The sequence below is a fragment of the Strix uralensis genome, chromosome 4, assembly GCF_047716275.1.
Source record: "Strix uralensis isolate ZFMK-TIS-50842 chromosome 4, bStrUra1, whole genome shotgun sequence".
NCBI classification, from domain to species: Eukaryota; Metazoa; Chordata; class Aves; order Strigiformes; family Strigidae; genus Strix; species Strix uralensis.
This window is the reverse complement of record NC_133975.1, coordinates 73,580,899-73,607,523: the sequence shown is the minus strand read 5'-3', so window position 1 is coordinate 73,607,523 and position 26,625 is coordinate 73,580,899. Positions and strand designations below refer to the sequence as shown.

General features: G+C 35.8%; 1 protein-coding gene across 1 annotated transcript in view; it reads right to left on the bottom strand.

The window, feature by feature from the left end:
* INTU (inturned planar cell polarity protein) overlaps positions 1 to 26,625 on the bottom strand; it is a 49,490-nt gene that overhangs the window by 11,102 nt on the left and 11,763 nt on the right. The window contains exons 3-9 of the mRNA XM_074865166.1: positions 21,587 to 21,672; positions 15,103 to 15,306; positions 10,338 to 10,456; positions 7,647 to 7,736; positions 7,008 to 7,085; positions 6,043 to 6,232; positions 820 to 873 (exon numbers count right to left, since the gene is read on the bottom strand). Of these exons, the coding sequence (XP_074721267.1) occupies positions 820 to 873; positions 6,043 to 6,232; positions 7,008 to 7,085; positions 7,647 to 7,736; positions 10,338 to 10,456; positions 15,103 to 15,306; positions 21,587 to 21,672 (821 nt within the window). The remainder of the gene's footprint in view (positions 1 to 819; positions 874 to 6,042; positions 6,233 to 7,007; positions 7,086 to 7,646; positions 7,737 to 10,337; positions 10,457 to 15,102; positions 15,307 to 21,586; positions 21,673 to 26,625) is intronic.

Below are 26,625 nucleotides of genomic sequence, written 5' to 3'. Positions count from 1 at the left end.
ATAATCATCCAGGTTGTTTAGTACAGTGATGCTTTGTTTTTTATTCTTTTGCAAGATGGACCATATGTCTGCCTACCTTGTATTTTAGGTTTTAAGAATCATTATGTATCTTTTGTGATAAGAATATGTATGTTCCAAATTGTTATGCTAAATATGTGATCAAACAAGTTCTCTTTATGCTCAATTATAATATACCTATAAAGAACATAATTTAAAAATAACTGTTCTGGAACGTGAGTTTAAGAAAGCTCTTTCATTAGAAAGTAAAACTGAAATTTCCGTATGTTCACACCTCACTGTCCTATGCAGCAAAGAGCATACACAGCAAGTGATACTTAAATAAATTACTATCTTCTCCTTTAACATTATTAAAAATATGCATTTTTATGTATTAAAAATTGATTTCTGTAAACTGGAAAATTAAGTTCTCAGTGCTCCATAGAAGTTTTCAGGTTTATTCACAATTGCTTGGGAAGGAGACAGTTATCTATATGAAAAAAGAAACGTAACAACAATCAGCTATATTGAAATTAGAGTGTCCTTGTAGACATCCCATGGACTTAAATTATACTAAATCATGGGTTTTCAGTGACTAATCCTATAGGATTATAATACAGTTATAATGCATGGGAGAAATTCAGGATAAAACAGAAAGGGTAAAACTGAGCTATCTTAAAACAAGAATATCACCTTTGCTTTGACTCCCACTTGATTAAAAAAAGTGGATGAGTTTGGAATGGCTGCTTTTTTAAATGACTGAATATGACACCAAGGCAAAGAGATGCTGTGCAATGCAAACAATAAAAATAAAATGTTTACCAGCTCTGCAAAGTCAGCAGCTTCCAGATCACTCAGTGCTGTGTCAATTTCCATCTGAAATATTTAAATAGTCCATTTTAATAGAGATTTCCAACACATTAACTTACAATAATAGCATAGTTCGCTCTATTTTAATAATCTCAGAAGATTAGGATTCACAAGGACAATATGAATGGATAAAAATTTGTACATACTTTTCAGTAGTAATATCAAATATCAAGAACACCTCAATTCATCAGATTAAAGAAAAATCCTTCTTAATTGCTATGTATTTCCCTCTCTTTTGAAACTGTAAAATTTCTCTGCTTGTGTGCCTGCTGAGCCTACTGTTCGGTATAAAGGAGATGTCACTCTTCCTTTCACCATGCTTTAAAACATGAGGTCTGAGACTACCCCTTGAAGGCTAGAGACAACTCTGAAATCTGGCAAGCCATTGTATCCAGCTGAGTTATTAGAAAAATCTTTTTCACAATGGATGTAGTTTTTGTCTCTATGGAAATTGCCAAAACTTTCTCACATATTATCTTTGTTCTACTGAAACTGCTTTAGGCTTGCTTATTTCTCTAACTGTTAGTTAATGTTAAGTTTTACTAAGAACACTTTCCTTTAAAGAACATGGTACTAGCCACTGAAGTTCATGACATAAATGTGCTACTTAATGAAAAGAACCTAAAACTAAACTTACAGAGTTCTTGGGCTGTATTAACAGGCGGCCTCTAATTGAAATACAGCCAGTTTTTCAAACAGAGAAATGTCAGCAAGGCTGCTGGCAGTCAACAACTAACCAGTCTCTCAGCTTTTCCCCAGTTAAAATTTAAATGGCTTTCTGCCCAACAAAGAACTGACATTTTGAGTTTTATATTCCTTATAGGCTATAAAGATCGTCACCAAAACTTAACTGGAAATTTCATCTTCTGCAGCAACAAAAGTTTTCTTGACAATATGGATGATCTAAGACAATTTTGGAAAGCAATGTCTGTATCATAAATACAGACTACTTTGTTTTCTAAATCCCTTTAAAACCTACATTTTACAAGAATGAAACAGCCTGCAGGCTAAACTAGGGAACAAAGTGTAATAGAGTCTCTCTACAGAAGCATGAGGAGAAGGGCGAGGAGAGCATGGAGGACAGGAAAAAAAAAGATCACCAAACAGTACAAGAAAAAACGTCTTAATTTCCTGAATAGGAAGAAAATGTGCGACAACAAATGCAACTAAGTTGCATTTCAAACATATATTAAGTTGCTGACTGTATTCTGCAATTACGTGCATAAACATTCTATTCCCTTCAGTTATGGAGCATGGATAGCATGGATTTTGCGAGTGGATGGACGTGTTACTGGACTATATCTGCATGTCTACATTTTTCACCTGGATAGTAGATTTAGCTCGGGAATTATGACAGAAAAGAAACTTTTCTGAGACACTCCATAAATACGTACTTCTAGCTAAAACATATATAACAGGGTGTTCATATGTACATATTATAATAGCAGAAGTCTGACTAAAATAGTTGCAAACACAGTGGCCTCAAGCACGTTTAGCAAAAATGTATCTAGACACATACGGGTCAAGGTGGAAAGAACTAAATCGTTATTAGTCTGCTACTAAAGGGGAAGACAATTCCTATTGCAGAGAAAAGAGAGAGAAGGTTACACCAGCAAACAGAAATCTGTTTGGCAACAAACAGCACTGACTGATACACAGCTTGCAATGTCCATGACAACTTCTATTACAGCATAGTAGCACACCTGAAATAATTCTGCAAACCCTGTGGATAGTAAAGTTGAAAGACTTACCACTTCATCCCTTCCCCTCCAGACACACTTTTATGGAAGTAGTAAATGAGGTCTTATTAAACATAAAAGTCAGAAAACCAGGAAAGTCCTAGTTGATATCCTCAAATAAAGACCCTATAAATTAAAGAATACGCCACTGCAGAAGTAAGGTCATTTTGAACATCCAAACTCAGTCCTTTGGCAGAGCCATTCTGAGAAGCGCCTTCAATTTTCCATCGTACAGGCTCTTTTCTTTCAGTGGGTACAATGTTCCTTTCTTTTCCTGTTGCTGATGAAGTAGGTTTGGATAATGGAGTTTATGGTCAGCTCAGATTAGAATCATTGTCTAATAATTAGAACAAGCCTTAACTATGTTATCTACAAGCTAATGAATATTTTGAGTCTATCCACAAAAGAAAACTCTCAGTTTAAAATTTCCCAGCTGTTTCATTTGCATTAAATCATGGCAAATACTCATTTAAAAACAAGCTCTACCATGGCAAGACCAACATATTCTAAACATCATTCCATCTTATGAATTTTTTTTTCTGTGAGATTTTGGAGAAACTGCCATACATGTATAGATTCAAATATGATATGCAAAAAACTCTACACATGGTATGGAAAATAACTTCCTAGTTGTGGAGTTGAAAATATTTTAAAATCACAAAGGCAAAAATGAATGCTAGATTCACTAATGCTCAAGAGGATGGAAAATGAAAATGCAGTGAATTTCTCTTTCATCCACTTTAGGCCCTGAAGTGAAATGACTGATAATCTAAACAGGTCCACTGTGCCTTACTACAATGCCTGATATCTAACACCTCTTGAATGAAGGACAATATATAAAATATTACCAAATTGCAATTTAAGTATATGTGCTGCATGGAAAATTACCTTCTCAACTGGAATCGTAGATATTAGAGTTTTTCTAATATATGTGAAATGATTGCTCTAAATAGAAAAGGAGGACAGATTTTACAATATGTCTGTCTCATTAAAGGCCCGCAGATTTAAATAGTAATTAGCTACTTAGTCATATGTTTAGTTTCTTGAATGAGACTGCATTTCATTAAATACCTACAGTGTAGATATTCCCTATTTGAGCTAGTCCCTTCACTTCAGGTTCTCTTCATAGTTAATACAGATGAAGCCATCGGAGTCCTAGAGCATGATTCAGCTAATACTAAACAGCTAAAGTCAAGCAGTTGAATTACTGTTAAAGTACCAGATTTTCCCCATTAAATAATAGGAGGAGTTCAGGATTAGCACCTCAACTGTAGTTATTTAGTCTTTTAGAGCCATAGCTCTAAAAGAAGGTAAGATGGATGCTACCCCAAGTCACTACAAATTCAATAAAGTGAACAAGCTTCATTCTGCCTCATTTTTAACCTTATTTTGCTGAGGCTAAAAACCTAATTAGGAAAAAAACCCCAAACTCTATAGGATTAAAATAAGAAACACTAATAAAACCTACAAGGGAGTAACAACTACTAATACTGATGAGATTACAGAAATTGGAAAGAAAAAAAAAAAAAGGACAGGAAAGAGCCAGGGTACTTACAATATCTTCAGCCCTGCTTAAATTTTTGCTCTACAAAGTAATTTCTTGTGGATGCTTTATTTATCCAAGTGGACTCTACCATCTTCCAAGAACAGAACTTTTCATTTAAGAAAACAGAGAAAATAGGAGTAGGTTGGGGAGGGGGGAAGAAAAAATAAAGAAAAAAAAAATAGGAGAGCTTTCATCTACTCTGTGCCACACAAGAGTCCCAGAAGGTCTTTGTGATGAGAAACTTAAAAGCAATCATTTCATGATCACCATGTCTTCAAAGTACACATTGATTTCCATACTTCCAGTATAACTGAAAATACAGAAGCAAACTGCACCTAGCAAGATCTACACCTAAACCTACTGTCAGATCAAAACATGTTCTAGCAATGCTTTACACGGAACACATAACACTTAGGCAGTGATGCTAAATCACTTTATAACTAACTGTAACATGAAAAGAAAAAAATTGGAAACTAGAAGCCTTTTGAAGGAGTAAGGGAAGTCTTCTGGTTTATTTCTAAACAAATACATACACAGTTGTGTTAAAGAACACATTTGACACCATAATTAACAAAAAAATATCCCCAGGGGCTTTAAAAGTAAAGAAAAATAAGAGACTGAAGGATGATTTGGATACACAACAGAAAAAAATACGAGAAAAAACATTTCAGAGGAACTTTCTGTACGTAAGACACAATTATCAGCTTTTGTCCTAAATGTAATTTCATAAAAGTCTTCTCCTACATTCTGTGACAATTGTATCCTTACATTGATAAAAGCTATTATAATAAGCTTGTCTGCCAACTACTGTACAACACAGCTAGGACTTGCTTATCAATGCAGAGCCAAACTATGCTGGAGCTGTGTTATAGAATCCACCACCCAGTAAGACAAAGTTTTTCTAGCTGCAACCCCTGTTGCAGATTTCATTTTGCATAATTCAGTCTGAATTAAATTTTCATTTTGTGCAAATGAATAGGTAATTCCAAATAATAGCATAAATTTCTGAATAAATGAAGTATGTGTTGGCCTCAACTCCAGTGCTGAATCTCCTTGGGGTTGTGTTCTCTTGTACAAAAATTGTTACAATTGTTTCAAATTGGAGAAAGATCACCTTTTTGGATTTTGGTCTAATATCAATTCTACAGTGTATATGAAAAACCACTTGAGAGAAGACTTGGCAAGGATTATGCATCACATACATAAAATCTATTATTTTTATTTTAAAAATATTACTGATAATTATGCTAATGATCCCCATTTTAACTTCCCAAAGTCATGAAAATGAGGTTTAAGACTGAAAGCTATAATGCTACTTACTGTGGTCTAGCTTTTGTCTTACTACTGCTTAAAGCACAACTCAATTTCTAATTGGGAGCTAACCAGACAGTGAAATGGTGCATAAAAGCTGTACCTGTATGGTGTCAAACAAATGACGTATGGATATTTATTGTGATTCTGCAACAGCCATTTATAATTCTCCTAAATTACAAGTTACTCATGGGCTTCTGGAGTAGTATTATCTACCTGGAAAAATACTTAAATGGTCAAAATCAAGCATAAAACTATATACCAGGGGCTGCTTTCTCTACTGCATATGCTAGTTGTTAGAAATGTGTAGGTATGTATATATTTTAAACAAAGTTTAACTCCTTTGTCATCATGTTCTTTTCCTAGATAACTCTAAAGTCACCGAACTACACTCATAATAACAATCTGTTTCCTGTGGGAATGATAATGTAGTTCCAAACTTAAAGGATTCTGTAGGAAAATGGCTGGTCTGTGATGGACAAAGCACTTACGTAAACTACACAGTAACAGCAGAGGACACCTGCATCAATTTGCCTCTCATACACGAGTTTTTCTAGAGAGATCTGAAAATGACATTACCTTGATTTCCTGAGGCAACGTCAGCCAGCGCAAGCCTGGGAGGTTGTCTAAGAATAACGCGCTGCAGGTATCATAGTGCTGAGCACTGGGGCTAGCGTTTGACTTGAGCCTTGCAGGCTGAAGCGCACGCTGGAAGAACAGGTTGAAAAAATGATCCAGGCGAGAAACATTTTCCACCTGGCAAAAAGCACTGAACAAACATGAACTCCAAGTTAGAATAACACCGAGAAACTTGTAGCTTGTTTATATAACCCTCTGTGCTATAGAAGTCTCTTTACAGCATGATACTACATTTGGATTTTTTTTTTTTTAACATTCATTTGAAATATGAAAAAACGCACTAGGGTAATATTCAGGCAGTACCTACAAACAAACTAAAAACTAAAGCAGTGTAGTATTATAGTAGATGTCTTAGGGCAATTTAAGATAAGACACTGATCCGTTTCATCCTTTCAGAAATTAAGATTATTCTTTTCTTTCTCCATGACATACACCCTTTAACTCTGAATTGAATGCAAGCATATGAATAGCCTACCTTGGCAATTTTATTTAGGTTACAGTCAGACTGAAAATTTTCTGGGTGATTTCCAAATGCCGAGAAAGACAGTCAGTCTGCCAAATAAAGTTGAGGAGTCTGGAGTGTTTACTTTATTAAAAATATAACACTGATTCATATGTATGTTTTACAGACAGTGCTTTAACACAAACGGTAACATTTGCAGTGCTGTTGACATCCACAGTGACTTAAGAGTATGTGAATGATTTAACCTAATCAAGGACAAAACTTTTTGAAATAACAAAGACTGTTTAACAAGTCTTACTAGTGTTAAGACTGAAACAAAAAGGCAAGAAGAACAGAAATGCAAAGAAATTCCATGTAAACATTAATGCTACTAGCTGTCTTTTTCAGTGAGTATCAATGAAAAATTAGTGATTGAAAAGCAAATACTTTTGAAAGAACTCACCTGTCTAAAGAACTGTACATAAACTTCAAGGTGCTGACAACATCTTCAATCATGTTCCTCAGCTGAGAAAGTGGCACACTAAAAAATAAAAATTCAAACATACAGCTATGCTTGTAACATCTTTACTATGAATAAACATAGGCATCTTCTGAAGAGCTCTATTCTTAACTAGTGATATAGCGCAGACAAGAAAATTCTTCATTGGACTATATGAGACATTTCCTTTGAGTGATGACACAAACAGTAGTAAAGCTGGGGGGTGAACACAACACACGTGACAAAGTTCTCCTAAAACACATAAATATGTAATATCACTGTTGTTATTCACTAGTCTCTAATCAGGACTTGACTTCAGCAAACACTGAAAATTACTGTTTTCCAGCCTACATGTATTTCTGAGATATAATGAGACCTTATTCCCTTTAGTGGAAATTAAAAAGAAACTGTAGCAACAGATGCATAAAACATGTGAACAAACTCAATCCAAAAAGTGGAATCACAGGTATAGAAACTAGTTATAGTAAAAAGAGTACATTGTAAGCCCTCCCTTTCTTGCTTTTTTGATAGAAGAGTACAATTTGAGGACACATAATAGGAAACATAATAAAAGGAAAAGACAGCGTTTTATTTGAAACTCACTTTTCTTCAGGAAGGCCAATTACAAGCAACTTGTCAGATTCTTTCCAGTAAACAACTTGAACCAGTTTTCCACATAAGAAAAGGGAGGAACTAGAAAAATTAGACCAGAAGTACTTCTGTTAGCACTATGAAGTTAAAAGACCACCTTATAAGCCAGAATGATTTATACGTATTTTATTTGCAAAGTCTTATGCTCATGTATAATCACATGCATGCAACTGGGCTAGGTAATTATATTAATTATTACAGAACTCAAAGACTCTCTGATTTCTATGCTAAACAGATCACACTAGTAGTAACAGTGTTTTCAAGTATACAAATATAAAGGATGAACAACCGCTACTGAAACACCACAGTTGTCTTCTGAATGATTCAGGTGCTCTTTAAAAGTCTTCCTGCCTAGCTTTTAACACAATCAACTCAGAAAATTAATGCCATTTCAGATCACAGCGAGGTAACTGGAGGTACTAATGAAGGTTCTGAACATAGTAGTCACTCACAAAATGATTTTAAAAGACTCCACACAGGTTTTGAAAACAATATTCTAACATATTACCTGAGTGATAAACATAAGATTGAACTCTCACACTATCTCCTTGTATAGAAAATTGCTCTCTGAAGCCCAGCAATCCCAGAAAGACACAGAGAACTTTCATATGAACCACAGAGTGGATTAGAACACAAAACAGAATTAGAACCAATGTTCTAATTAGCAATAAACCATACATTACACACCAGACTATCAGATTAAATGTACTGGTTGCTGCTAAAACCAAGGTCTGTAAATAGCTCACACACTAAATTTATAGCAAAACCCCACCTTTCTTACTATCATGTTAGAAATTTTAAGTAACAAGATAACACTGCTGCAAAGTGAAAAAAGGGTAACTTTAGTTTAAGCTTGAAAGAATCAAGAATTTAATTTTTAGGATATGGCTCCATGATTAACTTGCTTCACTGATGAACTGTAAAATTGATGGAACTGACTAAAACAATAGTAATTTCATTGGTTAAGAAATACCTTAGTATTTCCACAGGTCATCAGAAAATTTTTATCCTTTATGTAACCAGAAGTGCTTTCCAAACAAAACAAGTTATAGATTTATAATGCAATTAACTACAAAGAAATAAACATCCCCATCCCAAGATACACAATACATGTGCAGACGCAATAATCATAATTTACTCCTCTGACAGAAAAAGCTTCACAGGAGAGTTGAGGCTAATCTATTATATTTTTTGAAGATATGAGACAGTCACAGAGACCAATAGAAGTGCTTTTATGTTTTCAGAACTCAAAAATGGGAAATTGAGAACCTTAACAGGAAAGGTGTATCTATGTTACCATGGATTTCTGTATTGTTTTTCTGATGATACCACAGGTATAGATCATCAAACAACATGTTTTGGATGTGTTTGAAAATCTGGACGTGTCCAAAAATGCTTCTATATGGGAGAATTTCCAATAATAATGCATAAGCATTTGAGAGGAGTGAACATACCTCCATGCTAATTAATGTGGCATTGCATTAAAATACTAGTATATGCAAAAGATTAAAAGGCTGTGTTTGATACCTGCTGCTCAAGGAGTCAATCCACATTCCTATTGATCACTAAATCAGTAACATGACTTTTAGGATCTTATTAACTAGAAAGTTACAAGCATGGTTAAAGCACAGTATTACAACTCGTCACTCAAAATAGCAGGATACCAAGAAGTCTGAGGAAAAAAAAAAATATTTAAACAAATGTAAACAAAAGTAAGTTAACCAGCATTAATTTTCTGGTAAGCAAAAACACTTCAGGAACTCTTTGTAAGGAAAAATTTATCAGTGGATAACCCAACTTAAAGATATTAAACAGCCTTTTTGCCTTTTGAGGACTTCCTTATTATTGCCAGTGCTGTTCACTACTGCACTACTGCTTGCACTCTGTATTCTTGGGCCTGAAATGCCACTTACATTTGGCTTTTTTATACCCATTCAGGTCTTGTGTCTAACACACAAGGCACTGATGTGCAGAAGAGACTCATATACTGGTTTTCAATGGGAAGTAGTGTGAAACTAAGAAGTGATACCTCCCATCTCACTTCTAATTATTCCATCAGAAAATCATCTATCTTTAAATATTCAATAACCTTTTGACATCTCCACCACCCCTACGCTGCTCCAAAAACTCAGGACTAATTTTTATTAGACTTCTTACTAGAGTCCTAGTCTGTGGATACAAAAATCTTTCAGGTGTTTAAATTTGAATGTGAAACAAAATGAATTTTAAAGTAGCAGGCACTCATGTATTTAACTGAATTACATTTTGTCTTTTAAAAATTTTTTTACTTTTTTAAAGATTTGATATAAGCTGTTGTGAATTTCCAGTCTGACATAGTACAGTGCCACAGAATCCCAGTTTAGATAAGGGTGTTTTAAGAGATCTAAGAAGGGATCTAAAACCAGTTTCACTGAACTAAAAATCCTAGTCACTGCCACCCATGACAAATTCTCCCAAATCAACATATATCCGGGCTGAGCAGTCCAACTTGAAGCATGCTGCTCTAGCTGAAACATTACTGCCTAACAGGTAGAATCGCTCTTGTTTTGTCTAGAACTTGATGCATGACCCATGCGTGTTTTTCAGTACACATATGTATAAAAGAATAAAAGTAGTAATACATTACGTTTCAAATACTTTTACCTGATAATCTGGGTACCAGTAACACTTTCCAGTATGTCAGACAGTGTGAGAAATATTCCCCTCACACTTTTCAGTTTTTGGGATGCTTCTGATATGGGGTACTGATAAAGAATTTCTTGCTGTGAAGAAAGTTAGCTGTTAGTTAAGCAAAGCAAAACCAAAAACAAAAATCACAAAAAAAACCCCACCACAGAAAACAAAGTAAATTTTTTTCCTGGCATCAATTTTTTTTAAACATGAAAGCTTTTATCATAATTTCACATGGTGTTAAAACAAGCAGCAGTCTGCACAGGCATACTGGAAAGTACTAAAATACACATGAAAGTTTCTGACAGTTCTACCTTTTCTATTTTATAGAAAAGTAGGACTTATTTAGGACCACTATTATAAGGAGAAACATAAAATAACAAATAGTATGGCCACTGCATTTTGCAGCTTGAAGTACACTGTTAACAAATCTGACTGCAAGAGATAGCTAGTATCTGTATGGTTCTTATAATATTTAAATTGTGACTTAAATCATCCTCAAACATACAGCTCTTTAAAACCAACATTAAGAATATGAAAACTCCAATCTCTCTATAACACTACCTAATTGCTTTACATGTATAGCACAAAATATAAACTGAGGTGTACACTCAAGTAACATACACCTTTAACAATTTTATCGCCAAACCTCTGACCATCTGGGTCAGCATACTCTTAAAGAAGTCATCTTGAAACTGAAGATCAGTAGAAATAAATATTTGTGGTAATTTTTTTCCTAACCAGCTCTTTAAAATACATTTTTATGTAAGCATTTTCAAACATTTTATATTATTTCAGCAACCATAAAAATATAGTAATAAGCAAACATATGATTCCCCCACATTTATTGCTTTCTGACAAATCACGATGAGCCAGAAATAACGCATGTAATCCTAAGCATATCCAATGCAAAGGGTATAGTAAATTACCTTTCTACACAAAGAAACACAGACATGATTAACTTTCCTATTTATGTCACTAAGCACATCCAGCCAGTGCCAATACCCGTTAGAAAATTCTCTTTGAAGATTAAAAGAATGTAAAGTTTCATTACAGAAGGACCTGGCAAACGTCATTCTTATCCAATTTAATTAGCTCTATTTTCAAATACTCATTAGTGACAAGGATTTTTTTTCTTGAATCTATCCTTCAGCTGGGAAAAAACCTGCCATTTTCTAATTACAGCACTACAAAGGGCTATACAGAGCCTTTTTTTTTTCTCCTCACTGTGAACTGGGGCCTTTACACAAAATTCATTTGAGAATTATCTGTACCCTTTCCCAGGGAAAGAAAAGACAACTGTAACAAAAGGTCATAGCTCATCACATATATATATTAATGAGTTAGCAAGGTTCAGCACATACCACCATACAAGATCAGCTGTCTTCCAAGCAAGGAGGAAGGTCATAGACCAATGAGAATGGAATTAATAAATGAGAAGTAGCTCTTTTCTTAAACAGTGTAAACCCTCCCTCAATGCAAAAAACCTAAACCTGGACAGACTATCTATACCTAATGGCTTAACAAACAGCTTCCTTTTTTTTTTTTTAATTTTACTAATTTCTCAAACTGAGCCTAAATAACATTTAAAAAAAAATAATTAGTGCAGTCTTGACAACATAAGAAATGGCTAGAAGAAATTGTGTCAAAATGGTGCCAACCAGCTAAAAACCTATAAACTTCAAACACAGAGCACTGGTAATACAGGCTTTAAGTTGCATTTTACATAAGATTAAAAAAGAAACAGCAGATGAAAGACAACTATGAATTCTTAAAGATTAATTCAGAAATAATAAAACCAGGGAGAAATGCTACAGGAAGTACAAGTCAGTGTCTGTATGAACCAAGCTATCCTAACAGCTGCTCAGTAATACCTAATTTGCAAGCATGATAAACAGATGCTTCCTGTAACACTCATGTAGGAGGAATAGGAACATTATTCCTTTTAAGACATGGTATCGCCAAAATCAGTTCAAACACAGAAAGATGTTACAGTTGTATGCTGGTACAAATAACATATGCTATAATCGTAATACCTACCTTGAATGAAACCATAAGAAAAGACAAGATCAACCTTACTCAGTGAAAATATTATCATATGGGACACTCCCCACATGCATGCACACAACCTAAATGATTTCTAATACTACTTTCCTTTATAGTTGAGTAGATAGAGCTTACAAGTATTAGAGCTCATTAATTCTATTTTTGGGTGCCAAAGCTCACAAGTGGAAGAATTAGTTACTAGTTCTAGTTGCCATTGTTTACATGGATGTGATCTGCATACCATACGTCCTTTGGATACGGGTAAAGCAGGTTAGTAAAGGACCATTCTATTTTTATGGTGCAGTATGGCAAGGTGTATAATAACTTCCCTGCTAATTTGAAGTACTACTGTAAACTAAATCTGGAACAGTACATCCACAGGACAAATGTTGCTTACTGTTCACCAAATACAATTAAAGAAAAACGCCTTGAAGAAGGCGTCATTCTTCTGTTAGGAAACATTATAAAGAGCTTGATTACACCAGCAATGCATCTCTGAACACTAGGGAGTATTTGGGGCTGCATAACTGCCAAGACTTCTCAGGAAACAATTGTTCCACAGTATGAAGGGAGAACAAGTGCATTACAATCCCTCTTTTGCCTCAGCTCAACATTCAGGGTTAATCCTGTTTCTTGGGAGGGAGTAAAGAAACAATGGGGCAAGAAAGCAGAACTCCATTTACTCTGAAGTGCAGGAACTGCAATTAGGCATTTGCATACCTATTCATCTACCAACAGAGGAGCCAGAGGCCCTGAAATATTAAAAAAATATTTCATAAAGTTTATGCAACCAAGAAAGTACCAGTCTAAGTCTGCAGCAATTGTCCATAGCTGTTCTATCCATATAATGTAGCAATCTTGGACTACAAACTTAGAATTGAAGAAAAAAAAGAACTATTTGCAATATGTAAGTGAACTTTGATAAAGCATCTTAAAGTCTATTTAATTCACAGTTAAATGAGCTCTTTTCATTTTTATTATAGGGAAATACCAAAGCAGAAAAATACTGCAGTATCATACGTTTTAATGGAAGCAGTCTCTGGGTGGGGAAAAAGAGCACAGAATGACCTTGCTTAGTTGCAATGCTATTAAAAAAAATAATTCTAAGAGACACTTGTATAAACTTATTTCTGCTGAAGGTACCTCCCATGAAAAAATGCAGTCTCAAACAGGATTGGAAAGAACTGCAAACTGAAGCTTACAGTGTTAGTACCTTGCTGTAATATGCAATAAAGCATTCATTACCTTAAAAATATTACATTAGGAGCATGATTTATATTGCAAAGTCAAGTATTCCAGAATTATGAAGTACTGGATTTACGGTTGTTTAATAAGCCGTAATTATACACTCATCTGTCCATCTTGTCCTTTGCAGAAGGCAGGCATCTTTCAGAAAAAATGTAATACTTAAGACAATGTCATGCTGCGTACGTACAAAAGGGCTGAATTAAAATTGCACAAGTAGCCGTAAAGCTTTCACGCACTTGAATCTGCAAACTTCATGTTATTTTTTACATGATATTATCATATCATGTAATTTTCTAGGGTTCTCCTCCCCAGCCCTGTCTCTAGAAAATTAAACTCCATTAAGTGTAATTGTAACACTTTTTCTCTATTACACATCACCCAACAGAACAATACAGACTTCTATCCATTGAAAAACAGTATCAGAAAAATAAAGACATCTCAGAGAAGGGATGGAGCAGTGACTGGATCTAAGGATTAATTCCTGGAGAGAAAGCAAAATGTCTGTCTTCTGCTCCCCACTCCATCCTTGTCCCACCACCTCAGTTCCTGAGGACTGACAAAACTTATGCTTCATTTGATGTCACCACATCACAGATAATAGTTCACTGGGGCACTATGCTAAATCTAAGGAGAATTGACAGAAGGGGGAAGAAGTCTTTTTCAAATGCCTGTTCCTAAAAAGTCCACTTTGTTCATTTGTCATTTTCAGATCAGGCAAGAGGGCAAACTCGGCCCTCCACACTGTTCTGTGTCTTCCCTGCATTCTGAGCGGAGTATTTGTAGCTATAGCTACACCATGGACAACGTCTACACAAATTTACAATGGGTTACACACCACACACCCTGGCAAAATTTTTCTTTTTGTGTTCCTCAGAAAAGAGATGTGAAAGGAAGCTTTACGGGACAAAGGAGAAGTACTTCAGTAGCTCAAAAATGTTGTCCAAGCAGGAAGCAACAGTTGATTGCAAACAGCAGACATGCAAGAGACCTCTAAGAAAAGGCACATTAGCATTTCAAAACAGGAGGAGCTAGACAGATTATGTATGTGGACTGCCAACAGCTCCTGCTGGGGAGAATTTTTTTGACTAGGCAGATTTCATAGTTCACGTTTGAGAGGCATACTGAAAACATCACAGTGAGCATCTGAGAAACAATAATGAACTTCTGAATTTATCTCTGCTTTGTCTGTTAACACCTCTAGCCTCTTTCTGTAAAGACATTCAGCAGCGCTGAAGTGATATCAAGTCCAATTAGAGTTTGTCAGTAGTGATGCTAACTCTATTTTCCTGGAATTTCAGGCCTTATTTCTGTCAAAATGTACATTTTACAGACTACTCAAAATCATTAGCAAGGCTTTTTTTTTTTTTTTTTTTTAAATCAAAAGGCATAGCAGTTGCTGTTGTCAGTTATTACCTTTCATCTTCAGTTTTAGTTAGCCACATACCTCATCCTTAGATGTTTCAGAGTCCAGTTTCATTGTCAGGAACATAACAATGTGAGGCACGTCTTGTATAGTCTGCTGATGGTCTGTACTATCTTCTCCCCACAAGAGCCGAACCAGGTTGTTCATACTTGACTGTGCCCGTTTATACCTTTGCTGAGAAGTTCCTTCAGGCTCAAATATTGATGTTTCAAATGTTAGTTTAACCTATTAAGATAATTAATTATTGTGAAAATGAGACTGTACTTAAAATTACATCCTAATGCCAGATGAAATAGATGCAGTTTGAGCCCTTTAAGAGATTAAGTTTTCTTAGCTTTACTGACAAAGATGTAAGCATTCAAAAATTCCTGCTGTTTCAAGAAAACCCATTATATATTCAGCATTACACAACCATCTATTATTAAGGACAAAGCCAGCTATTACATGCTCTATGAACCATGCGAGTAAGCATGTGGTTTGGTGTGTTTTCATACTTAATTCTTATGGTTTTGAGAATGGAAAAACATACTTACTGCTCTGGGTTTGTTTGAACACAAAACCCATTACCATGCTTTTGAAACACACACAGTATTTGACTTCTTTCACAATGTCAGCACTTCCATAAGTATATATCCTCAGTGTTCTTCCATGAGTGTGTGTTTGCTATTTTGAGTGCCCTGACAGGTACATCAGTACATGACAGGCACAGGAAAATCAATTTATATTAGACTGCAAAAGTCTGTTAAATTGTAACAGTAGCAATTCTTTCAATCTGCCAATGTTTTCACTATGTTGACTTCCTTTTTTTTTTAAACTGTAAAGTCAGCAGATATGAGTTTTGTCGCCATGTTTAACAATTGTACACAACTAGCAAGAAGTATAAAAACTGTTTACATCACTTGCTGTGCTATCGAGCATAAACAGAGCATTCTCTCTTTAAAAAATAACTTAAAGTTCAGATGATCAAGCTTACTTTGTCAAAAAATGACATGATGTTTACTGTTCTTTATTTCCCAAATAAAGTAAAACCCAGGAATCTTAGAATAAATGCATATTTCCTGGCTCACAAGCAACATGAAATCCAAACTTGGTGTGGAAATATGTTTCACAATTTGCTTTACAGACCTCCTTTTTACGAGCACTGCCTTACAAAAATTGTTTGTTCCAGCAGTGATGAAATAAGACACTTTTTTTTCTGTGAATGAACACTTCAACCTGAGAATGAAAGAAGGATATGTGAGAAATACGTAACTCCTGACTGAGCATAAAATTGTAATTTGAGGAGAATAAATTGATTTATTTTCTTGGATGATACCTTAGTTTTCATGATTGTTCAAAGTGACCAAAAATATATCTATTTGGACTAAGTAGATATGCTGTAAGTTCCCTCTTTCATATGTTTTCACTCAAGATTGTTTGTCTGCCTTAAAGTATCATTAACATGCCTATTGATTGGGAAGTTCTAAACATAATACATCACACCAAATCCCACTTCTCTTTAAAGTCAGCGACACTTTAGCCTAACGATTGATGCAACAAAAAAGGCTTATATTTTTCCAGTTGCAATAAATTTGAAAAGCCCAAGCAGAGGCAATTTAATCATTTAAATATAGATAATTTACATTTTCGTAATTGTGTACGTGTATTTACATACTTAAAGAGAGGAGTGTCAGCAAGAAATAATGATGCTTGAGAACACCCACTGCCTGTCAAACTAGATCAGAGAGAAGTGCGATCATCGGCTCTTCCAGCTACAACATTTGTGTCACTGGCCGCCGCCTTCCCGCTCCACCCTACTTTACACTTCTCATTAATCTTTTCCTCTCCTATTTTGGCTGCTATTGGATTTTTTCTCTTTTCTCTTCCCATTCTCTGGAACAGCACTGCACTCAATCCTGCTCTCCTGCCACGTGCTACCACTTTCTTTCCTGACAGCAACTCATCCCTTGCTCTCTCCTCATCATTTCAGTTTCAATCCATTACACTGCACATTAACAGGACTCGAGGAGCAGAAACACCCAGCTAAGCAGCAGTGGCTTTTTAAGACCCACTAACTTGATCATTCACAGTTTTTTAGATGTATGTTTTTTTCTCCAGCACTCTGTGACCTGGTTCTCTTCCTTCATCATGCCATCTGCATGTATTTCAGAGGATTTTCCTCATACTCCGTTTAACTTCTTGCAGATTTCCTCAAGGCTCAATAGTTACTTCTCTTAACTTCTACTAGATCTTGCCTGTGGACACTTATTGATGACACAGTCATCACAGCTACAGTCTCTACACTAATGACGCACAGATGTCATTCTTGCTGCAGTCTATCTTTTAGTCTCTCAATTTTAAAAAAAACAGACTCAGTCTGTCTTGTCTTAGAGACACAACCATATGGCCCTCCAAGCAAGAGCTCAAAACAAACAGGACCAAACAGAACTTTTAACTCGCCGGCCTTCTGTAGGCATCCATGCTGCCTCCCACATCACTGTGGGCAATACCACACTGCTCAGATGTGAAGTCACTGTATTTTGAGAAACACCTCTCTCCACAATTTGACTACAAGTTCCTTTCCAAATCTTCTTGATTCTAACACCTTGAAACATGACATTTTCTGTTCCTTTGTCCAAGTTCTAATCTACTTCCTGCCTTTTAAAAGAAATTACTGTGAAAAGGCCATCTAGGCTGGAAAATGCTGTAATAGAAAATGACCAAGAGACTACATTTCTACATACCCTAAAAAAAAATAATTTTTTTTTTTTTTTTGTGGAGGAGAAATGAATCTTCATCCTGAGCAGTGCACTGGATCTGATTAAATCTGTGACTACTGAAGTACCCTTTTGTAAATACTATGAAATCATTGATTCCATTTCTCCTAAAGAAAATCAGTTCAATGCACAGCAGAAAACAGAAAAGGAAATGAAATGAAGAATGGGAAAAGCACAGAAAATACTAGTATTCCGCTCTATAAATACATAGCATGCACACATTCTCAATACTTAGAACAGTTCTCAAGAAAAATTTAATCCAACTGCAAGGTGGCACTGATGAAGGTGACAGTAACAGCAAACTATGAGGTACATAGATGGGGATTTTTCCACTCAGGGAAGACGTGACAAAAGTGTGGAACATGACGGAGCTCTCCAAAATCATGGAATGATACAAACAGTAAGACACGGACAGTTAACTACTCCTCATAACACAGGAACCTGGGGGTATGAAATGCACTTAATTAGATGGCTGTTTGAAAAACAACAAAAATGAACATAACACATCAGTTATGTAAATCACTGCTACAGGATGCTGTGGAGGTCAAAGGAATTTTAAGAACTAGATTAAAAAAGGTGATGGTACAAACCTGTAAGTGACCCAGCAAGTCTATTGACTGCTAGAAGCTGGAAAAGTATGATGGGAAAGTCACTCTGTATTTAATTTGCTTCTTAATTCTCTTCACTTAAACATTTGTCAGTGTAAAGAACAGAAAATATAGCTGTTATACCATTGGTCTGACCCAGAAAGGCATGCTTTCTGTTTATCTGCAAGAAAGCTGTAAGTCTTGGAATATGGATTTTATTACAGACAGAGACGGTGGCATTGCCTGTCTTTTAAGATTGTCTGCCATTTCCTGTTGTCTCTGTTTTCCATGTGCTTATGGTTTGCACAACTGTAACTCAAAATTTCAGGCTGAAATTTCTGATTCTGAATGTCTGCCTCAGGCTGAGCATTTTTAGAAAGTTTCGGGTAAAATGGTTCTGCAACATCTGAGTATCAGGATAAGGAAAAGTATATTCTTTTCACATATCTTCCTATTCTGTCTTGTGGCACTAGGAAACGGCAGCTATTTTCATTACAGAAATGTAAAAAATTGTATAAACTGCAGAATATAACTTTATCATATGATCTCAAGCACTGATTGAGGGGTATTCTTTGGCCTGTCACATTCAGTCACTGCTACGGAACTTCTAAACGAGATACCCAATGCTTTAATCAGAATTGGGACTTTATCTTATTAGGTGACATGCAAGCACCCAAACAGAAACAGTTCTGCCATTAAAAAAAACAGAAAAGACTCATATAGCTTTTGGATTTCTACTGCTCAATAAATACACTAAACTACCCCTTACGTGCCTAGAAGCTACTTTGCCTAAACTGAGATAAGGAAAACAAAATCCTGGAAATATAATAATGAGAGATGTTACGCCACATGCTGCAACTGAGAATCTAGGTAGGTAGTTTTTGAAATTACTTCCAGTAATTTTTAACACTGAACGCAAAAGAGCGGTGATTCCACTTATGTCAATAACTTATACAGTAAACCAGCTTTAAACTGCATCTTTTTAATATTTTGCAACCTATGATGAATGACAATACCTTAACAATTTTGATTGTGTAACAGCTGTCTTTATTACTAAATCTCAGAAACAACAACCCTCTGTTTCTCCAGCAGCATGAACATACTGCAAAAAACCCCAGAACTCTGTATTTAAATTCTCTATGGGTCTGTTTCAGCAGTCACTCTTCTGGCTTGACTCAAACTGCACAGTAAAAAAGGAGTAATTGCACTTTAATAAAAGGTTTTGGAAAGCCAACATGACAAACAGTTACACATTTCAAGTAATTGTTGTCTACTTGACAGATTTACTGACAATGTAAACATTAATGCTGCATTAAAAGTAACTACTATATAAAGAGCTGCATTGCATTTTAGCAACAAGTAATATATATACTCTAATCTAGCAAGGATACAATTAAATAAACTATATAATCTCTGCTTTTTTAATCATTCTGTATTTAATAACAGTTACAGCAACTCCATATTTGGTCAAAGACAGGCAAGACAAGGGTTTTCTGCCATGGAGCTCTGCCAATACCTGACCACAACTCTGGTAGCTTAGGCAAGCTTCATACTGTCAAATATCTTGGAAAGCTTCCTAAACTGACATACTAGTACTCAATCTCACTGCAGTTACAGATGTAGTTCTACAGCCACTTACACTACGTAAGCTGCAAACAGAAGCATGTTTAACAAAACCTAAAATTTCCACTTCTTTTTGTCTTACTGGACAATAAAACATTTCTATTATTATCACCTCATATATTCTACCTGAGGAAAAACTACCAAGAGATTAAGACACACTGTAAGAGACATTATAACTTTATCCTGCTCCATCTCATAAATTGCAACTTTTACCTTGTCTTCCTGTCCACCAGGAAGTGGATTTAAGCAGAGTAACTCAATATACTTGATTTTATGCTACTAACATCGTAATTAACACTCTCCCATTTCTGAAATATCTAATTTTTTATTAGTTAAAGTCTTCATTATAGCTCTAAAATTATTATTCAGCTAGAAGAGAATATACATTCAGTAGGGGGAAGAAGTTGGGGGGAGGAAACGTTATTCATCACATCAGTTTTTTGGCAGGTTTTTTTGTATCAATTTTTATTACTGACTTCTATCAATCTTCATCACTGTTCAATTTTGAAAGATCTTACAACTATTTAATCTAAAAGCTCTTAAATACTTAAGAATTAATTTTTCTATTTAAATATGAGAGCAGTATCAATTTATCCATTTAAATGTTCTTAAGGGTCCTTAACAGCACTACTTGTTAATTCAGGCTTCTTTTTTCTCTTATATTGATGAAGAGATAATTATTTTAAGTATTTCCACAGCAATTATTACCATTTTAAGAATGGTAATTAACAAAAAAAGCCACTACTCTTCTGCAGTTTACATTTATTTTTGAGCTAGACATCATCTTGCTTCATACACACTATTGCCAGATCACACATCTCCAGCCCTGCCACCCACCAGGAGCGACGCATCACAGCATTACATACTTTGTCCTTCATTTGCAGAGATCAAAGTGTTCAAAATATCAACTATCAAAGCAACCATACTTGCCATCTTTGCCCATAACTACAACTATCACTGGTTAAAATTTGTGCCAGTGTCAAAGGAGTTACTTCCCTGTATTCAGAAAGAAGTAATTAATTTTGATGCAAATGGTAACATAATAATGAAGTTGTTTTCTGAGCAGGAAAGGTAATACAACTTGATTTTTCACATATGTATGTGCTAGTTCTCATAGAGAATCATGAATACTCAGAATTCTGCAAGCACAGAATACACTGATTCTCACACTGGGCAAAAAAATAAGGTGTTATGGTTAGTCTAAACCTACAAGTATGCTGCTACCTCTTGTGCAATGTTACATGTGCTTTTGGACTCTGGCTGATGACAAACAGAATATGTAACAGCTGGACTGTGCCTAATGTCCCTTAATGGGACATTGGCTTGAGTAACTTACTTGCACCTACCTATTTTCACAAAACTTACCAGAATTAAACTCTGAAATTTCTACTCTGACTGAAGTCAACCAATGTGTTCAAAAAATTAGATGTGGAAGTTCTAAGAAAAAGCCCACCTAAGCTCTGTTTCCTAAGGAAAAAAGGCTAGAAACAATATTAATTTTCACAGAGAACATTTGGAATAAATGTTCAACTACTGTACCTGCATAGGACCTGGAATGCAAGACAAAACCCTTTCTATGTTTTCAGAATTCACATCAACATCATTTACAGCAACTAGAGCATCTCCTGGAGATAAAACAGACAAAAGCATGAGAAAGTTAGATGGTATTACATCATAATACAAAGCCAAACAGTGTTTTGATTTAAAAAGCAATACAATATTCAAAGAATCATAAATGTCTTTTTGTTACATTTAAGTAGATGGTTCCTACATGCTAACTATGTTTAGAAACATTATTCTATTACCTCGATGCTCTTAAGGTCTTACTGTCACGCTTGTGTCATTTAAGAAAAATAACTGTCAAAGCCTCTCCCCTCCATCCAGGCTTATATCACTCTTGTTACTTGACCAGAAAACCCAACAACTTCACCAATGAAGTTATGCACAAGAATTACTTTTTTTCGCTCCAAAACCACCTCTGTTCACTTGCCAATCCTTCTCCACTGGTGCCTCCATTGATATAAACACTGCTGTTTCCAAAAGTACTCTAGAACTCACTCTTCCTGTAGCAGCTTACAAGTTCTAGGCCATCGCTTACACCAAAGGTTTCAAGTGTTGGCCGAGCCTATCTATCAGAGGAGCCCACCACCCCTGAGCCCCTCTCTTTGAAGCAGTCCTGGCAGTTACTGTGTACCTTAGTAACTCATTTTAGTTCACTAAACTGGCAGAAAACCATTCACTCTTCCTCATTTCATCCCTCCTTTGTCTTGCAAGCCACATCACAATTCAGTCCTTTCTCCACTTTTCCATACCTTGTCCACTGCTGTGGTTTCTTATTTTGCCCTCTTTATGCTTTTATCTGCTAGTTCTTCCTGCCTAATGACATCTTGCATTTTCTAAACCTGACTCTCTTCCCATTACTGGAAATGGGGAGAAAAATCTCAGTATCCCAAAGAAAAAGTCTTTAACTGCTAATGGAAAAGGTTTGAAAAATTAAAGGCACTAGTTATAAACACAAAGAGAACCAAATTAGAGCTTATAAACTTAAAATCCACATTAAAGTACAAAAATCAAACTGGGATTTCTATCCAAAGTGAGGGGAAATATCCCAGTCATAACTAGTTGATAACCTCTGCCTCATCCCCCTCAAAAAGATGCATGTTTAAGCATGAAGCATTTTAAGACGGATGAGACCGACCAGTGAAAATACACAGTTAGAAAACATAAAGCTAAACTAACATTAAAAGATAAAACTACTTAGACCTATCAAAAGGAATAGAAATTGAAAAGTAAGGTTTTTTGGCCATCCATTCAAAAAAACCAACCAAACAAAAGAAGCAGCAGTAAGAAAAGGATACATATTAAAGATATTTCTGGTATGGTAGTGGGACTTTAAATCAACCAAAAGATCTGATTACTTAACCAGGCAATTTAGAACATCAGTCCAACATTTAAGGTGAGATTTTAGGTCGAACCTAAGTCAGAAAAGGATAGTCCTTCATGGTTTCTCTAATGTCAACCAAAGTTGGAAGCACTTTTCAGTATAAAAGAAACACCATATCACAGAGGAAGAAACTGATAAATATTACTGGAATAACAGAACTATAATGGAAATAAATAGTATATTCTCAAGAAGGTAGTCAAGTAACACAAAATGTGAAAGAGACAAACACAACAGCTGGATGCATTAGGAAAGGGTTTCCTTTGAATGCAGATGAGCATGACTAGGACCTGACAGGATCCCATCCAGAGTACACCTTGCAATTCTATTCACCTGTGCTCAAGAAAAATGAAATCAAATGAGATCAGATACATAGAAGTAATACTGCAGTGACCATGGGAAATGGCGAACCTGTTTATGTTGGTTATAGATGAGGTGAGTAAAGGCTAGGTGTGAAAGCAGCTAGAATAGAAATCAGAAGGTTCTGTAGCCTCAAAACAGAGAATTTCTTAAAAGCTTTCTGATAAAGCTATCTAGGGCAAAATACCCAAGATGAGGTAACACAGATCTATGGAAAGAACTATATGAAGTGACTACCAGTGGCACCAGGATATAGGACTTGATGGTTCATTAGGTCCTTTCCAGAGCCAAATATTCAACTTCAGAGTAACAAAATAGGCCTCATTTTCTACTTGAATTTCTTTGGTGTCACTTTCAGTTGTCTCTGCTTTCTGTCCTATGGGGTGAAAAACTTGATTAGTTTCCACCTTGTATCTTCTGTCTGTAGAAAGGGAGATAAAGAAATTAGCTTCATAACATTCAAAGTGACTTGATTCCAAGGTCATTCTCATGAATGAGATGCCTTACAGGTGTGAACTAAAAATACCAAGAGCTGCTCTGGACAAGCAAATTGAAAACCAAGCTTTGTGCTCGAGCTGCACAAAGACTCCCTTAAAAAGTACCTCCACATCCTCTCCAAGATTATTAATATTAGCATTTAAAAGAGCGTAACATGTAATATGACACACTTAATAAATGATTGAAAGAAGGATTGACTGAGGTACTCAGTTTTCTTTCAAACTAGGAACTCTTAAGCTTTGTTTTCTAAGGAAATGAGGCTTCTTCAATTGTACTATGAATAGCTTTGATTTCATTACTAAATTTCAGCCAAAGCTGGAAGGGAAGGCACAAGTTGTGTAACCCACTACAAGTTCTTTTAATGGACTGCTGGACAGAGAAGCACCCCTCCTTTTCCTTCCCTCTCCTGCCCCAGGTAAAGCTGCACCCTGAGCTCATCACCTGCCCTGTCTGTGCTCCAGGCTGGCCAGTCCATACAAGGGCAGTTCACAGTCAGACATAGCAAACACCAAATACCTACTTGTCCAAAAAGCTGTTAGAGGCCAGGAGAGGGAATAGTATTACACAAGCAGTACAATGTGTGGGGAAAAGCATGAGGGGAGGAATTCTGGGACTGGCATAGTGAAGGTATGTGGCTATAATGTAAATCCAAAGACAGCTGGACAGTTTATTATTTCCTCTGTTCATAGTTTATTATTTGGTATCTACATCATAGCTCGTGACACTTAGGTGAGCCTTACTGAGAAATGTGAAATAAAACAGCATGTCCCTCACAATAGTGCCCCTGTGCTTGCAGGGTTCAGGGCATTACATGAATTCCAGCACACACAGGCTAGAAGCTGCAGTCGTGACACCTCTTCTCCTGCGCCAGAACATGTGAAAAGCCAGAGGCAGCCTTACAGCAGTATTCAACTACACCTGCAACAGAGAAATCCTCAGCCAGGTAGTAGGCTCATCACTCTCTCAGGCAGTGTAAAGAGATTAGAAAAAGGATGTGGATTCGCAGCAAACGGGCATGTTTGTATAATTATATTTTAAGCCTTGACGTGGCAACAAAAATGGGCTCAACTGCAGAAATAAAGCACTGAACAACTGTAAGGTTCAGTACGTATTTCAAGTTTTCTAGGGAGAAGACTTGCTCAGCTCAAACTAACACAGTGATGACGACAAAGGAAAAGCAGAATCTGTGTCTCTAAGGTCTCTCCATTTCCTGAGAATCTAGTAAAGACAACAGAACCTGAAAGTTTAGAAGAATTCTGAGAGTTTATCATTTCTATCTTGTTAAATACCAACAAATACAACTGGAATTCTTCCCAGGTACTAGGCCAATTGCTCAAATCGGTCCAAAACACAATTAAGGCTAAGGAGAGAAAGAACATTCTTCTTAACTAACCATCAGTAAGGAAATACAGAATCCCCCCAAAATGCAAGCAACAGTCCCCTTTAATACAGTAGGCAACAAACAGCTGCTCACTGTTATTTTACATTAAAGGAAAATACATTCCTACTCTTTCTTACAGCAAAACCAAGAAAAGGTTAAGTTTTATTATACACACAAAAGTGTTATCATTCCTTGGAATTAATTAAATTGTTTTTTGCTATTTCAAGTAAGAGTAGCGCTCTCCCTAACCTCTGTGCTTCTTGATGCACAGCACAGTATAAGTTTTAGCCTACCAAATCTTCAACACAACAATAATTCAAAGAGGAAAGTTGAAAGTTAAACAGCATTTAAAAGCAACTCAGTAAGTCCATGCCAGAGCCCCAGGACTTGAAAATTAGTAATCAAAAGCAGAGCATTCAGGCTACTCTAATATAATAAGAAATTATAAACAGAATGGCAACGTTCTTTGTTGAAGAACGCTGTATTAAAGATCATCACTCACAAATACAAGAGAAAGCAAAAATTGCTCTTGTACTCATCTGGAGCACTGTTGAAACAAAAGCTGTTTGTGTTCTGTTTGTTTTACTAGAGACCTCACCAATTCTGTTGTAAAGACAACAGTCAAGTCATCTAATCCACAAAGCCATTCAAACCAGCTGCAGACATTAGTGAAGACATATGCACCTTAGCACTTAAGGGAATATTTTTGAACCACATCTCCCAGGGTGGAATATACAAAGACACTTTGAAACGAGAAGATCCATCAGTATTTACATGTTATATACTCAAAGTGTTTTATTTATTCAACGCCTAATGTACATATGTAAAACTTTCATTGCAGCTGTAAATATTTATTCTATTCAATTTGTAAAAAATGTAATCATGCACCATAAATGGAACAGCTTTCCAGAAGACACAGCCAAAGCAGTCCTGTAATGCTGCCTTCATTTTGCCAGAAAATGCCATATCACTATTAAAGGAACTTGGTGTACAACTGAGAAACTCTACACCTGCCAGTATGGACTTTCCAGAATTGCGGGGCGAGGTGGTAGTGGTGGGGTGTCTGCATTTTCTCCTTCTTTTCTTTTAGCCAAACAGAACAGCATTCAAAGAGTAGAGACTATGAAGTAACAGAATGGAAGACATCACTGGCGCAATAGGAAGTATGTAAAACTATGAACACGGAGTATCTTAAAGCTGAACATGACCACAAATCTATCCAGTGTGATAATTAGTGACAGCAAAAGAGTTTACATATGCAAGTGTTCCTTTGTTAGAGTTTCACATCTACACTTTCTTTGAGAATTCTTTCCTCCCTTTAGCAGTGTGAAAAACTTAAAGAAAGTAAGACTGATTAGGTCTTAAAAAATAGTGTAAATGTATAAAGTTTAATCTAAT